Genomic DNA, 17,655 nt, shown 5'->3' with positions numbered 1-17,655 from the left:
CAAGTAATAAATAACCTCAGAATTGAATTTTTGAAAATTCACGTGGTAAAAAACTTGAATGCTTTACACCAGCATATTTATTATGGAGCTCGTACGCATGAAGCTAAATGCAAGTTCACGTCCTCAAGAATATTTCAAAATTGAATTCAGTCTTTAAGGTAATTCCTTAATTATATATATTTAAAAAAAATAATATAATATATTGCAAGCTGTTGAAATTCACAGGTAATTCCTTAATTATATATATTTAAGAAAAAGTAATATATTATAAATTTATATTGCAAGCTGTTGGCATTGACAAGAGGAAACATATCTCGTCTATATAGCTTTATTTTTATAATAAAATAGAAATTGCGTCAACAAATGTGCATCATTGTATGCAGTTGAGGAAATAACAGAATGCATTTTTTCGTTTAAAAATAGCCTTATTTTAAATATGTTTTATATTAAGAGAAGAACATGTTGTTACACTGGAATATCACAATGTATAAATTAACAGCTATTCATGGCCATCAGGTATCAAGAAATGCGTCGTTTTCTTGCCTCGAACATTTTCCTGTTCTTCAGAGAGCGCGTCTATAAAAAGTAAATTTAACAGTGTAAAATAAAACAACACATGGAAAATGTAGAAAAAGTAGATTTGCAAGACTCTTAACATATTTACCATTTAGAGAAGCATAGCTTTTCACGACAATTTCGTTGACGTCATCCAGACTTCCGGATCCCTGCTTCTCGTTGTATCCGGAATCGTTTGATGTACTTATCTGGCTTATTTTCCTCGTTTTGGGTTTCTCTTCTGCAAAGTATCAAACGTTTATTATTGTATTTATGGTTCATTTTGTCCTCCTTTTCTTTAAATTGAACTTTGTTGTTTGTGTAAGATACTAGTATTATGAAATTGTTTTGAAATATTCTTGATGCACCAAAAGGTGACGTTGAGATACAAAAATGAATAAAGAAGAAACGATATTTAGGAAAAATATATTTAAAATCAAAAGCTAAATTTCTACCTTTGAATTGAACAAAAACTTTCTTAAATTTATTAGAAAAAAAGCATGTGGTTAACAAATAAATTCAAATAAAAAGCACCAATAAAACCGGATTTTATGTCTAATAGTTTTACTTGTACTTGCCTGGGAGCTCTACAGGTGTAAACAGTTTATCATCTGATATATAACTGATGTCCTCAGTGTTCTGAAGGGTGGTATTTTGTTCTTCTTTGTAAACACCAAAATCTTGGAGCTCTACAGGGGTGAACAGTTTATCATCTGATATATAAGGTGTGTCCTTCATATTCTGAAGGGTGGTATTTTGTTCTTCTTTGTAGTCAATCAGATCTTGTTTTTGTTCTTCACTTGAAATATCATTTTTAATGTCATCCGGAGGTAGAATAGTTTGCTGGACTGGAGGAGTATCTTTATTTGAACTTCCGGTAACCTTTTTATCATTGCCTAGCAGCCACCATGTGACCATATCTCCTTTTCCCTAAGGAGATTAAAATTTGGATCCAAGTATTATTAAGAAGGGATACCCCAAATCATGATGTATGCATATAATCTTCATACATCGGAAAATATATGTACAGTTTATAGATTTTACATGAGATTTGTCTCTGAACATTTCAATATATTTATTAATTTATTTCATTGCAATAAAATTTTTTTTCTTCCTATACAGAATTTAAATAAGTGAGATGTTTTACATGATGGAGATGATGGTTTATTTTACATCATAGCTGACCTTTTATTATATTCTTAATATTAAAGAACTTTTACCATGAGCAAATGGCAAAAAAATATACATATGAATAAAAATGTTGTTTTTTTTTAATTATTACACAAAAAAGACAAAATTGCATTTGTGTAGGCAACATTTGCTTTTGACGAAAATAATTATTGTTGGAATATTAACATCTACTTAATCGAATTGATACAAACCTTCACGGGTATTGTTCCACGTTTTTCAAACTGATAGCCACCAATGTTCTTTAACTCCAGGTATGTAAAGTTACTGATGTGAATTTTGTACGCTGGAAAAGTCAAAAGCAACAGCATAACATTAGCTTAAATCATAAAAGATTTCATTCCGCACAAAAGATAGCAGTTTCATTTTTTTCTGAAATATTTATTTCAAAAGAACAATTTTCAGACCTTCGCCATTTGATTGAAATGCATCCTAGAAATTATTATTTCAAAAGCTGTGTTGACGGTGTCACTCTCAACCACAGTTGATATAAATTTCAATAGCGTGTGGTTGCATCTTCATTTGATTCCATCCTGGACGCCCACGACTCCGGCACAAGCTGAACCTGAAGTCAAAGTGTGAATACAGAGTATATCTCTGTTGTTTGACAAGTATTTAAATAACATTAGCAATTAAAATTATTTCTTTAGACAAACCTGAATGTAATCCCACTCTGATCTTAAGTGGAGTGTCTGGTAAATGAGGTATTTGGAAAACTGTACATTCAGACACCAGATCAATCGCCATGTCAGCAACCTCGCGTGCGTGAAAGGGTGTTCGACAAGGTATTCCAGAGACAACCATATCTTATATAAAAGTTTAACAAAATATTACGATCGCCACACAAGATAAACGAAAATACTGCATGTCTTTTCCAAAAACTTTGTTTTATCCATTCCTTTGATAGTTAAACAAACTATAATAGTTAATATCAAATTGATTTAAAAAACAAAACTTGATTATTAAACAATTAGTCAGATAATTTCTTTCAAGAGTACTTTGTAAAAATTACGCTTTTTTACATTACCTCGTACATGAATATTAATATAAACATTCGTAAGACTGTAAAAATTGTCCTACATGCATCTCCTATTGTCTCCACTTTATAAACATCGTATTTGTCGATTACAGAATCAAAGGTTGTGTACAAATGATTCAGCAGCGCCACCACTTGGATAGGTGTACTTCCGCCGGAAATGGAAGTAAATCCAACTATATCGCTGAAGTAGATTGTGCAGGCGTCAAATGATTCTGCTTCTATTCTCCTACCGATTTTCAGATCATCTGCAACTTGTTTAGGTAACATACCTACGAGAAAATCAACGTTAACTTCGTGAACGTATGAGGAAATTAAGCGATGTTTTAGATAGTTCTCCCAGTAAAGAAATCAATAAGATGACATTGATATTAGTAGTTAAATAAAATTTACTAACTGTATAATAGCCTATCCGTCTTTTGCTTTTCAACAACAAGTTCTTGAGTCCTTTCTGCAACAATGGACTCCAAATGTTTTGAATACTTCTCCATCTAGACAAAATTCCTGGCAGTGAGTTAATAAATTCTATAAAATTCCGGTTGTTTTAAAATATATTGTACAAAACTAACCATGTTCATCATTAAGTCCACTGGGCTCATTTTGTGTGGATTTATTTTGTGTAGAGTCTTTTTTATGCTTTCAAAGGTCGGTCTGTTTATTGGTGTGTCATTCCAACAATCTGCAATTAACTATAACAGAAAATTTAACTGTTTCTTATACATTTCTTTAAAGTAGGATTTCTTTCAAAAAGCAATACAATTTTAGATTTCAGCTTTCATGGAACAATTTTTTTTAATTAAATCAAGACCACCTTTCTCCAGAATTTAAAATAACATAAGCTTTAGCATTGAAATTGTTCAGCTATTAGAAAAATATTTTATTTAAAAAACAAATCTGAAATTGGTTTATAAACATACAAAGTTATAGTCTTTGGGGCATGGGCATGCGCTATCAGCATCTTCGGCCATTTCCAGAGATAAATCGGGGAGAGGTGGCTTCCAACATTTAGGAATGTCAAAAGGGTCTTCATCCTTTAAATATCAAAATGTTTAAATATTTGTAGGCATCTTAAAGCTGGAAAATAATATAAATACTTATTTTTTATATAAGTACGTACTCCGAATGGATCATTGCGTGTGGCTATTTCCACAAGAATGATGGAGTATGAATACACATCACCATTACAAGATGGAACACTAGCGCCACCTTTCAGTTCCGGTGCTATGTAGACTTCGTTACGTTTATCTTTATAATATCTGTCTTCTTTGTCATCTTCAGTAAGAATCATCTCATCGTCTCTCCTAATTTCCGTCAGACCAAAGTCTGGATGGTGTTGAGAAACAAACAAAATTTATACAAATCAAAAATTTATAATGAAGTTAATAAAACTCTTTTTCATTTACTTTAATTACCAGGAGTTATTTTCTTTAATTTACGTTATAAAATTTTAGCTGTTACTTTACATAATTAAGTTAGATATAAAGTGTTGGAGACTAAGTACGAATTCCTCACCTGCGATTTTTACAGTCCATCTATCATCTACTACACAATTATTACTTTTTAAATGTCCATGAGTTATTTTGTAGGAGTGTAAATAGGCCATCCCTCTAGCTATATCCGTTGCAAACGAAAATCTAAAGGTACAAAACAATAAATCAGATTCGTGGTTTTGTCCTCGTTTTGCTTCCATTTGGTTTGTTTGCTTGTGTTTAAGTCTTTTTGTTTGATTTCTTCATTTTTACCTGAAAGCCCAGTTTAGTGGAATATCATCATTTAACAAGACATCACTGATGCTTCCTTTGGGACAATATTCCACTAAGACACAAAAGTTAGCTACTTCAGTACAACAACCCACCAGTTTACAGAGGTTCTGGTGATCCAGCTCTCTACAACAAACATGGTAAGGTTCTCATACTTAGTCAAAGTAACAAAAGTGTTCAATTTTAAATAAATTCAGGTTATTTACTGAATGTCATAATTAAATTAAGGGCTCTGTTAGAGTTTGGAAAATTATTTAATTTTTTTTTTCACTTGAAAATAAGATTTCTGGTTATTTACCTGACTTCTTTAACTTCTATCCTGATATTTTTAGTCAGAGTGAATTCCTTTTTCTTCACGTTACGCACAGCAACAGTTTTTCCCTCGCTAAAAGATTTTAAAAAGACAATTAAAAAATAATGGTATCTTTTGTACATTCACAACATAAACATACGATGAATTCTAACTAATATATTAAATATTGCTCAAAAAAGTTTCATCAATATTGTTTACCGTAGACATTGATATTTAAGTAAACTTATTGGACAACACTATTGGGACGTTAAAAATTATTCCTATTTTTTTTTCTGTATCCGATTGATAAGTAAGGAATAGGCAAACTATATTTTGTTAATTTAAATAAAATGGATATTGGCTAGTCCGATTCTCCTCTTAAATTGATCTCTTTTCTAAGTGTATCATTTTTAGATTCTTATTCACTAAAACATTGGCTGAGTAGAAATAAATGATAATTTTTCAGTGTTTTTGTTATAAATATGTTGGCCAAGTAATCCGTCTTTTAAATATTGATGAATATATATGTATGTATTAAATGCAAAAGAGTTTATGTGCATACAATGTATTTGTTTTATATGAACAGACAAAGCCTTCTCCCTATCTTGAACTCATTGTGCCTATCAATACCAAAACTACTTTTAAACCTCTGAAATACTACTCACACAATGGCTGTTTTAGCGAAGACTTGCTTTCTTTGAGCGGACATTGACATGTTACTTGTTGTACCACTGGTCAGGTCTGTACTGGCACCCATGTTGACACTGATCATACTACCAAAAGCTCCACGAAGACCCTCATCTAGCAATCAAAATGAGGTTAATTTGACAAATATTAATAATATTTAATTTGAGTAAAACAAAATAAAGGCAATTTTCAGAACTTATGGTACCTTCTTGGACTTTTTCATAAGGAATAATCCAACTTTCATCCCAAAGAAGCTTTCGTTTCTGATACTGGAAATACTGTAAAGAAGTCTATATCTGTTAAAACGTAAGCCCGTAATTTTTGCATACTTTTTTTGCGTACGTAATATCTACCAAGTCAGATGTATCGGTGTATATGTAGCTTGTAGAATCTAAATCCTTATCAGATAATTAACGGCAATATCATATGTTGATCTGAAATTTTTTAAAGTTCAACAAAAGCCCACGTACAATGAATACAATGACTCCTGCGATGACGACAAGACAGGAGAAGACGACGATAAGAGCAATCTCGTGTGCCTGTAGCGGGCATTTCCCACAATCCCTCGGGCATGTAGAGCAGTCTTCCAATAGGTCCGTGTCACAAGTTCCGTCTCCACAAACTGTAAAGATTAATCACGTGGTGCGTAAAAACTCAACTCATATATACCAGTACGTACATAACCCTTTGATTGGAAGTTTAATATTTGTGAAATAGGGAGATATTGAACGGGAATAATTGAAACAATCCTGTTGGGGAGAAGAGCAAACACGGGCTTCTATAATCATTAAATGTAAGCTGTGCGGAACTCTGCGCATAAAAAGTCGGACATCTTAGAACTGATAAAGTCATAAGGTACTCACATATAATTCATGTCTGATGTGACGTTCCAATCCTCATACTATTATGAATATAGTTAATAGAAATAAATTTTCCTTGACCAGTCAGAACAAGTTAATCAGTGAACATTTTTGTATATGTATCGAATTCATATACTGCTATTTGAAATAACCAGTATACTGTATAAAGGGTTTGCAAACAAATTGCCCATTTAAAATTTGATCACGTGCCATAAAGGTGTAAACATCCCTTGTTGACCGGTAACACCCGCCGTGTGCCTCTTGACGTGATCGGTAAAACGAAAAAAAAAAATCCGTAAACAATTTGGCGTGTAAATAATGGCCTAGCAACAAGTATGAAAACATCAGTCAGAATTATCATTTTCCTTGTTAAAGCTTAGGGTTTGCCTTGTTTTAGAAAGTTTTCGTAGATGAAGCATGATCTTGCTCACCTAATCGACTGGGAGACACAAACTACCGTATAGCGGGTTATTTTAGCGGGGTGCTAATTTTAGCTTATTTTGGCGTTTTGATGGTAGCCCGCTAAAATTTTATCCGCTAAAATAGTCAGTACTCTTCTTATTGTTCATTTTCAAAGAACTGAAAACGAGGGTCATTAAAAAAATCGTAAACAATGTTCCTCATCGTCATATTAATATAACAAGATTATTGATCAACAATTTTTGTAAATAAAAACATTTTATTTTGTCAAAGTATGAAGTTTCAATCCATTTGAATAAATAGAACTCAATTTAGCCAATTTTAAAGTAACACATTTTGATACCATGGAGCACGGTTAACCAACATTGTAACGTCACAATCAATGTCGAGAAAGTTTCTCAAAATTACTTTGAAGATGCTTTTTAATTTCATACACGGTTTGTAGCGTCTTCTCCATCCATAAAAATCTATCCATATCACTTGAAATCTAGTTTGCTAACAATTGTGCAAATAGCTTGAACTAGATTTTATCCAGTTGAATAATTCATGTCGATTTGGTAGTACCATCTATTAAAAGACCCTATATGGTAATATATTTTTACGCGAAAAGAAAATATTTAAACTTTTGAAATAAAAATAGGCATCGCATAATTGGCAATGGTGGGTTTTTTTTTTAATTTTCAATGTGAAGGGAAAATATATGACCTGACCTGACATTGGTTCCAAAATAAAACGATCAAATTAACTGATACGAATTTATCATTTTGAAAGTTTTGAATCTGACATTATTATACATTCTAGGTCGTGAGGAAGGTTCATTTTATACATTATATCTTAGAAGAAATTGGATTTAATTCTATAGGTGGTAATCCAACTTATACGTATAGTTCCCTTTCTAAGGAAGAAAATCTTCAAAATCATATGTCAGGTTTGAAAATTTTAAAGATCCCAAAGAACCAAAATGAATTTGAACTACCATATCTATATTGGATTCGGAAGTTACATAAAAGTCCTACATAGCGGGTTCCAGTAAATGCTCAACCAAGCTCTTTCTCTACTCCTCACTAAGATATTAGCAGTAGCGAAGGAGAAGCTTCAAGAGTGTACTGTGCGACAATATATTCAAGAAGTGGTGTAAATCAGATGTGGATACTTAAACATTCAAAGGAACTTTTGGACGATTTGAAATTACAAGGTTTTACCAAAATCAACCAGTTTAAAAACATACGACTTTTCAACTTGATACACAACCATTCCACACGATAAATTAAATTCCAAGCTCTTTGATATCATTGACAGCTGCTTATCAATAAATATGGATGCTGGAGTTTCTGATTGACAATATCCATGGGGTTTTTTGGAGACCAGATCTTCCAACAATTCATTGGAAATCTTATCCCTTGGAACCGATTGCGCCCCGTTATTAGCAGACCTATTTTTGTATTCATATTAAGCATAATTTGTCCAAAATCTTATATATGTAAAGAAGAAAACACTTGCTCTGGCCTTTAAAACGACCTTTAGATATATCTACGACCTATTGTCAAATAACAACAATAACGTCCATTCTTACGTCGATACGATCTATCCTGGTGAGCTTGAGATGAAAGATACCACAGAGTTTGACACATCTGTTATATTTGAATATTGTACTTGAAAAAGACGTTAATGGTAATATAAAACCAAGATCTATGATAAACGTGCTGACTTTGACTTTACAATCGTCAACATCCCTTATCTATGTAGCAAGTTTCCTTCATCACCTGCATATGGAGTTTATATTTTTCAGTTGATTCGATATGCAGGAGCATGCTCTACGTTTGAACAATATCTAAAACGAGGTAAATCATTGACAAACAAGCTGATGAAACAAGAATATCAACTGTCTCGTTTAAAGTCAACATTTCGCAAGTTCTATGGTCGATACAATGACCGTGTCAGCAAGTACAATTTATCATTGAGTCAACTGCTGACTGACGTTTTTTTCATACTAATTGTTAGTCCATTATTTATACACTTAATTGACGACGGATTTTTCCGTTATTTCCCTATCATGACAAGGATAACACGGCGGGTGTGACCGGTCAGCAGGGAATTCTCCCACCTCTGATGTTTTGGAGGTCTGTGTTTGCTCTGTTCCTATTTTGTATTGTTTGATGGACTTTTGATGTTCAATACTGTTCGTTATATCCATATGTTTCATGACAGTTTAGTAATTTCTTTTTCTTCATTCTAATAAAAGGCTTTGGGCAAACGTTACAATATGCTTGTTAAGAAACTAGTAATGAGAGGATAATATTTTTTTCAACTTTATGAAAAGCATTCATTTTTTGAATAATTCCTTTTACAACAAAACCATTTCAAAAATGGACTTATTTTGAAATAACCCCATAATTGTTTTTTCCAAAACTCATTTTATTAATTAGAATTGAAAATTTAATAAACTTCTTTGTAAATAAGTGAACATATTAAAAACTGTTTGTAGAATTTTAAGATTCCACAAAATCAGTTTAATTTTATGCGTCACCTGTACATAGGAAATGTCATTCAGATTCCAAGTACATTAATGTTTGAGGACAAATAACTTTAACTGCCATTTGTTTAATTAACCTTACAAAGTTCCATAAGCTATCAAACACTTGATATATTGTTATAAATAGTAAAGTAGAGCTTTCATAATTCAACGGACAGACCAGGCAAAACAATTCAGTCAACAACGGACAATGCATTACAGGGGTTCTTTGAAATAACTAAAAGTAAATATCCTACTAATTTCACAGAGCAAATCTGGAAGAAAAATCCTATTGATATAGTTCATGAACTGAAAAATTAAACAATTATTTACAAAGTGGATTCTGCTATGGTATAAATGGACCATTCAAACTTGTGTGCGAAAAATAATTTATCATATTTTAGCCATGCTGTGTGAAAAATTGATATTTTGATGAAAATTAAACAAAACAAATAAGATTTCATTTGATCTAGTTATACTCTTTTCAAATGTATTTATGTCTTGTGATTTATTAGATTTCTTTTATATGTTTAATAAGATAAAATTTTAGCAACAGTTACCGAATAGGTCGTTTGCCTTTCCTTGTTTAATAAAATAAAAAGGCATTGTGCATAATCTGTCAAAGCTTTGAAATATTTCTTGTGTGGCTGACAGGCTAGGGGATGATTAGTCCTCCTTGTCATATGATACCAACTCTGCTATTTCCAGGGGCCCGTATTATTTCTAGATATTTTTAGATCAAACACTTCGATATATTCACCTCCTTAATAAAATATATGGAGATAACGATCAGTTTTCAAGCTCAAACGTCCATTAAACGATACAAAATAGGAGCAGAGCAAACACGGACCTCCAAAACGCCAGAGGTGGGATCAGGTGCCATGGAGGAGTGAGCATCCCCTGCCGACCAGTCACACCCGCCGTATGCTCATTGTATCGACCATAGAACTTACGAAATGATGACTTTAAACGAGATTGCTGATATTCTTGTTTCAGGAACTTGTTTGTCAATGATTTACCCCGTTTTAGAAATTGTACATATGTAGCATAAGCTCTTGCGCATCGAATCAACTAAGAGATATTACCCCTTATGAAGGTGTTGAGGGTATATTGTTGAATAAGTTTGGGAAATGCTGACTGACGTTTTTCATACTTATTGTTAGGCCATTATTTACACACTGAGTTGTCCACGGATTTTTTCCGTTATATTCCGATCATGACAAGGGGCACGCGGCTGACCAAACCTCTCATGTTTTTGAGGTCCCTTTTCCCGCTCATATTGTGCATTGTGAAATGGACTTTTAAGCTTGAATACTATTCGTTATCTCCATATATTTCATTTCATAATTAGCAACAGTGAATTTTCCAACCTTCTGAAATTCATTATACCAGGATCATAGGTTCTTGTGTTAGAGATAGACTTTTTTTAATTGCGTGGTGAAAATGCATCAGTTTTGTGAGAGAGAAAAAAATACTTCAGGGCTACGGGTGATAATGTGAGATTTTATTAACTACATAGTGAAAATGCATCAGTTCCGTGAATGTGATCATCTTCGGTATTCAGGAGCATTTTAATGATGTTCAACGTTGCCTCTTTTGAATCATGAAATTGATGGCCTTTGGGTCAGGAATTGTGGTGTACATGTAGGCTGTGGTTCTACTGAGTATATATAGCAAAATAAAGTAATTCTTCGAAAGTCTTTTTCTTCATTCCTAATAATTCAACAGGTAAAATATTCACAATTTTGATGTGCAAGGATTCCTCTTAAAAGTTCTTGTTTTAGGACGAGAATGTATCAATCATATTATGTTTATTCAATTATTCTATGCTCCTGAGTATGATTAGCAGAATACCGAGCATTGAAGGGTGTTTTTAACAGATGTAAAAAGTGTTGAAAAGGAAACGTGTTTTTACACAGTAACCCAAATACTTCAGTGATAATTAGATGAAATATTAATAAACTAGTACTTGTACTTCCAATTTTTTGACATAGATAAAAAAAAGTATTACACAAACCTGATTTCGGAACAACATTGATCACAGTTTCTAAAGCATAGTGCATATCAGCCACTTTAAAATGTGCAATCACCGACGTTAATCCGCTTTCATAAAATCCCGGGACATAACTTGTCCAATTTCCCTGCTGCACTGGACCCACGAGGGCTTCCGAGTGCGTGAACACCTGTCCGTCGTGCGGAATCCATGGTCCACAGAAGCTTGTCCGTGCTCTCGGACAGGAGTGGACATTCACGTGATGGATACAACAGTTGTCAGCTGTGGCCGCAGAAGCCGACGGACACACCGTATTCTCACACCACGCCTGCGCAGTGGGACCATCGCTGCAAAACATGCGGACAGAAAATGTGATCTTCACTGGAAATATAGTGTTCTCTTTGAAGAACGTTTTATCAATGTCTTCAAGTCCAAATTTCATTGAGATTGTTCAACGATCCTAATGAAATACATTTTTGCTTTTTTTCTTCACAAGAAGGAATCAAAATTCACAACTTAATTAATAGCTATTCTTCTTATAAGATTATCTAATTCACAATATATAAAACGCCAAAGATTTTTAAATAAAATAGATTTTTTTCCTCCAAAAATATCAAATAACATACGTGAATCCTTTAGTTTGAAAGAAGTTTTGAGTGACTGCCCAGGTGTAGAAGTCGGATGTAAGTATCAGTTCATATGTGGTGTTAAATCCGGTTTCTGTTTTTAAGGTGGAAGGTGGTGGATCCACCCATCTCAGGATCGTTCCTACAGAACAGTTCACAAGTTGACAAACATAATATGAACATTTTATTAAGGTGTTTAGGTAATTTTCCGATGAGAGTTATCTTTCTTGTAAGAGGGTCACTGAACCTTAAGAAAAGTTTACACTATTAAAAATGCAAAAGAGTTCTTTTTTTCAACGAAAATTTTGCTGGCAAAATTCAAGAAAAGTGCATATTTATAGTTGCAGGATTGAATTTAGTTTCAAATTTTCATGTATATATATGTACGTACCTTCAAAATTTGGTAGCGTTATGTCATTTGTTGATTTTACTTGTACGTACCTTCACACTTTGGTAGCGGCGTGTCATTTCAGGGTTGGTTTTACACACACGTACGTACACATTTTGGTAGCGGCGTGTCATTTGTTAATTTTACATGTACGTACCTTCACATTTTGGTAGCGGCGTGTCATTTGTTAATTTTACATGTGTGTACCTTCACACTTTGGTAGCGGCGTGTCATTTCAGTGTTGATTTTACATTTACGTACCTTCACACTTTGGTATTGCGGCGTAACATTTGTTAATTCTACGTGTACGTACCTTCACACTTTGGTAGCGGCGTGTCATTTATTAATTTTACATGTACGTACCTTCACACTTTGGTAGCGGCGTGTCATTTCAGTGTTAATTTTACATTGAGGTACTTCACACTTTGGTAGCGGCGTGTCATTTCAGTGTTGATTTTAAACGTACGTACCTTCACACTTTGGTAGCGGCGTGTCATTTCATTGTTGATTTTACACGTACGTACCTTCACACTTTGGTACTGCGGCGTGTCATTTGTTAATTCTATACATGTATGTACGTACCTTCACACTTTGGTAGCGGCGTGGCATTTGTTAATTTTACATGTACGTACCTTCACACTTTGGTAGCGGCGTGTCATTTGTTAATTTTACATTGAGATACCTTCACACTTTGGTAGCGGCGTGTCATTTTAGTGTTGATTTTACATGTACGTACCTTCAAACTTTCGTAGCGGCGTGTCATTTCAGTGTTGATTTTACATGTACGTACCTTCACACTTTGGTAGCGGCGTGTCATTTGTTGATTTTACATGTAAGTACATGTTCCTTCACACTTTGATAGCTGCTTGCCTGTGGTTAATTTTACATGTACGTACCTTCACACTTTGGTAGCGGCGTGTCATTGGTTGCTGAGGCAGTCTTTGGCCAGCAGTGATAGTTCACATTATCAAAGGGGTCGTGATACCCTACCACTGTTGTTAAGGAAACCTGAGGAAGTAAAATGGAATTAAATTTCGGATAAATTCCGATTGTCTGTATTTTCTCATAACAGTTGAAGTTTTTTTTTTTATACTAAATATTCAAATATTGTACACATGAAAATTTGCCCACTACTGATTTTCAACAATTTAATTTACGATTACAAAAAGGCATATTAGGCCTACATTGTTATTAATCGGTTCATATTGGATTTTCTTCCTTGACACATGTATGTATGGCTTTGCCTTTTCAATCCGCCGTTTTTATGGTCCCTGTTCATATACATGTTCATGTATCTTAAGTGTTTTATTATTTTTTATGATGCAAAATCGTCATTTAATTTTTTTTCAAGCCCTAGAAGGTGATGTTAGAGAACACCTGTATATTTAGTTGAAAACATTACATACACTTCAGTCAAACAAAGTAAGTATATTTTATCATGTATATGAAATGCTTATATTGATGGTAAAAAATTATAATGTACCCGCACAAGGGTGTATTTGCTAGCATTGTAAAATTGTAAATAATGGCCTTAAAAGCTTTTGGTACAATTGATAACAATAGTTTTTCAGAAAACGTTTGCAAATGAAAGAGCGGAACAAAACTTTTTTATCTTCGAAAGATTTCAAAGTACATGTATTATACATGTACATGTATATGCATTTCATAAAAGATCTCGGATAAATCGGCTGATTTTCGTAGAGATAATTTAAAATGATAGTTAATATATAATTCAAATATATGTGGAAATAATAGTACTACATGCATCATATAAAGTCATTTAAAAATAATTTTTATATCATTTGTTGTGATCATTTGTTGTGCGCGCGCGAGAGAGAGAGGTGGATGAAATATTTGATTTTAATGACAATTAAATGACGATAATTTAATGATGGATTATTGTAGAAAAAGGCATTAAAAGCAAAAAATTTTTAAAAATATATACCTGAGACTGTAAAATAAAACAAATACTAACCAGAATTAACGTAATTGTTCTGACCAAGTCCATTTTTTTTTTTCATTTATCCCATAATTTTGAGCTCTTAGAATGGCATCCTCTTGAATGAAAATCCACTGTTCAAATCTCAGCACCCCGGATCATGGGTAAAGGAAGAGGGTTATTTATATGGCTTGTTATTGGGTATTGATCGAATTAAGATCGCTCATTACTGGACCCAAACAACGGCCATGTGCAATATTTGACAACTTACTTTACGTGATTAACGCACAGTTATTTAAATAGGTATTTTAAAATGACCAATATTTTAAATGGACATTGGACAATTAAAAGCTCTCAGCTTTCGTTGATTTCGGGCGCTGTTTGCTCGATGGGACCGTTGTTTCCTTTACCAAGTAAACAAATGTTCCTGCTTTAATTAAGTCTATTGAACAAACTTAAAATCACAGTAGAACGCAGAAGGACCATGGACATAATACACATAAGGCCGCAGTAGTTGCTCTGGAATCTACTTTATTCAAAGATTCCAGACACAAAACACTTGAAATGTATTTGAATCACCGTTTCAAGATTTCATAAGCTGCTCACATGCTTCAAAACGATTGAAAGACTCGCTAATTGTAAACTAGGAAAAAAAGTATTTTAATTTGGGGGTAAATTTTCTCCATTAAGAATCCAATGCATTGTTAGAGAGTGCCTGTTTTAAATGGTAATTGCAACTGCATTCAAGGCGATACGTGTATAATTTTCCATCTTCTCAAATAAAGGATTTCAGCAAAGATACAATGTAAAAATTATAAAGAATATATTCAAAAAGCAATCCATAACCATTTATCAAATTCAAACCTTACATAAACAAATAGTATCCTAGTTTTTATTCACCTTGTTTTGATTTGAAGAGTGATTCGGAAATGGTCAAAGAAGAGATGAAAGTCAATTAAAGGAGAAATACCCCCACCACTGGGAATACCTCATCAATGGGACCATCAATAAATAAATTTCCGTTTTGTCATCGTGATCAACCTAACGATCGTTTTGGACAATGTTCTCATTAAAGCGTTGAACATAGTCTGGTATATTACGGCGATTTATTAAAGGATATTAAGTGTTGGTCACAATGATAGAAAATGCTTCTGCTACAGCTCGATGGTTTTCAGTCATTTTACATCCTAAATGAAGGAATAAACTTGTGGCTCTCTATCGTATCTAATTATCGACGTGAAGAAAATTAAATAGTAAATACTTTTAGTGTAAATTGACAACATTTTGAAACTATACTTCTAAAGATAATGAAGCGATATTTTAAAAGATAAAAAAAAAAATCTTCATTAGCGCAATGATATATCACAGACCTTTTGAACCAAAAAAAGTTCAGCAGTGATAGACTAATTGTACTACATAAATGCGATCTGATCATTAAAGAGATCTTTTTCCACTCTGAAACATTATCCTGAATGTTTATTTCAGCACGTACATGTATATCTCACATAGCATTCTGACTAGATTGTTAAAGGTTTTAAATTAGATGGATTAAAATCATGTATTTAATGCATTCAATCTTTCAGAGATTAATTAGTCTAGGCATACCTATACATTAGCAGCTGTGCAGCTTTGTAATCGCTTCACATTGGGTACCGTTGTCACATTTTACAAGGAAGTTAAATTGTATTCTATTTTCGTATGATGATCGATTGTGGATAATAACTGATGATTTAAGAGAAGTATATCGAGGTTTGCAAATAGCAAGGTGAAAGTATGAAGACTATCGTATGTTAAATTATTTTCTCCAAATGATGTGGAAACACGCTATTTCAAATATGAATATATGATATATATTATATTATAATTTTGTATCATACGGATTTGTACATTTCATTTCATTTCATTGAGTCAAGCAGAATTTATTCAGAGACTTCTACCTGAGAAGAAGAAAACACTTACCGCGACCTTCAACTCTACATTTAAATAAACCAACGACGTTTTACATGTATCATGTTGAAAAATAGATACTTCCATTCAAATGTCGACTCGATATATTCCAATGAGCTTGAAATAAGGAAAACCACATAGTCTGATGCTTTTCATACTTTGATATTTTACTTTTAAAAAGGACGTTAATGAAAACCTGATACCAAGGTTTATTATTAAACCTGATGAATTTAACTTTTCAATCGTCAACTTCTCTAATCACCTCCTGCATATTGAGTCAATACCTCTAAGTTAATTTCATATGCAAGAACATATGTACGAAAAAAAAAATTAAAACAGGGCATGCTATTTACAAACCAGCTGATGACGCATGAAACATATGGAGATAACAAACAGTATTCAAGATCAAAAGTCCATAAAACAATACAAAATAGGAGCAGAGCAAACACAGACCTCACAAACATTAGAGATGGGATCAGGTGCCATGCAGGAGTGAGCATCCTCTGCTGACCGGTCACATACGCCGTGTGCTCCTTTTCATGATCGGAAAATAACGGAAAACGTCGTCAATTCAGTGTATAAATAATGGAATAACAACGAGTGTGAAAAACGTCAGTCAGCATTTGACTTAATGATAAATTGTACTTGATGACACGGTCATCGTATCGACCTTTGAACTTGCAAAATGATGACTTTAAACGAAACTGTAGATATTCTTGTTTTATCAACTTGTTTGTCAATAATTTACCTGGTTTTATAAATCGTTCATACGTAGAGCACGCTCTTGCAAATATCGAATCAACTGAGATATTTAAACTCCGTATGCAGGTGATGAAGAGATATTGCTGCATGAATTAAGTAAGGAAAGTTGACAATCGAAAAAATAAAGTCATCACGTTTATCATGGAGCTTGGTTGTTAGATTACCATCAATGTCTTTTTCAAGTAAAATATCCAAATATGAAACAGATGTGTTTAGCCTCCCCCCCCCAAATTTTTTTCAAAGATAGACATAATATAAGCATTGAAAATTGCGGCTTACCTTTTTTCGTTGCTTTGCCCCTCCCCCCTTTCAATTAGCCACCCTACTTCGATTTTGCTTCCGACGCCTCTGTTGCTAATAAGGTTGTTGTATTGATCATAAAATTGACGGAATGCTTACTTTAAACGGAACTTATTACTTACCTGTTACGGATATTAGTCAAAAGCATGTCTCATTTTAGGAATTGCTGTAGGTAGAGCATGCAACTGCGTGTTGAATCTGGGAGACACGTACCATATGCATGCGTTCTGGTATATTGCTACTTAACAACAGATAACGACAGTTGACGATGGAAAAGGTACAAACACTGTACATAACTTCATCACGTTCATCATCAAGTTTTGTTGTAAGTCTTTAATGACTTTCCTTGTTAAATATCCAAATATGAAATAAATGTGTCAGACTCTATGA

The 17,655-nt window shown here is 33.3% G+C and overlaps 1 protein-coding gene across 1 annotated transcript; it reads right to left on the bottom strand.

Moving 5' to 3' along the window:
- Nucleotides 1–435: 435 nt before the first annotated feature.
- On the bottom strand, nt 436–12,657 carry LOC134254194 (atrial natriuretic peptide receptor 1-like). Its single transcript, XM_062736740.1, has 20 exons — nt 12,579–12,657; nt 11,930–12,071; nt 11,328–11,650; nt 5,989–6,140; nt 5,724–5,796; nt 5,497–5,632; nt 4,838–4,924; nt 4,522–4,665; nt 4,292–4,413; nt 3,897–4,102; nt 3,697–3,810; nt 3,349–3,468; nt 3,177–3,270; nt 2,824–3,051; nt 2,400–2,549; nt 2,285–2,308; nt 1,938–2,029; nt 1,134–1,485; nt 665–796; nt 436–576 (listed from the first exon to the last, which is right to left on the bottom strand). The coding sequence occupies exons 1-20, from the start codon at nt 12,655–12,657 to the stop codon at nt 500–502; spliced, it is 2,847 nt and encodes a 948-aa protein (XP_062592724.1). The 3' UTR covers nt 436–499.
- Nucleotides 12,658–17,655: the final 4,998 nt, after the last annotated feature.

The sequence above is a fragment of the Saccostrea cucullata genome, unplaced genomic scaffold (genome assembly GCF_032062105.1).
Source record: "Saccostrea cucullata isolate Sc308-1 unplaced genomic scaffold, CSIRO_AGI_Scuc_v1 ctg239, whole genome shotgun sequence".
Classification (NCBI taxonomy): Eukaryota; Metazoa; Mollusca; class Bivalvia; order Ostreida; family Ostreidae; genus Saccostrea; species Saccostrea cuccullata.
The sequence above is the reverse complement of the archived record's forward strand: the minus strand, read 5'-3'. Positions and strand labels throughout refer to the sequence as shown.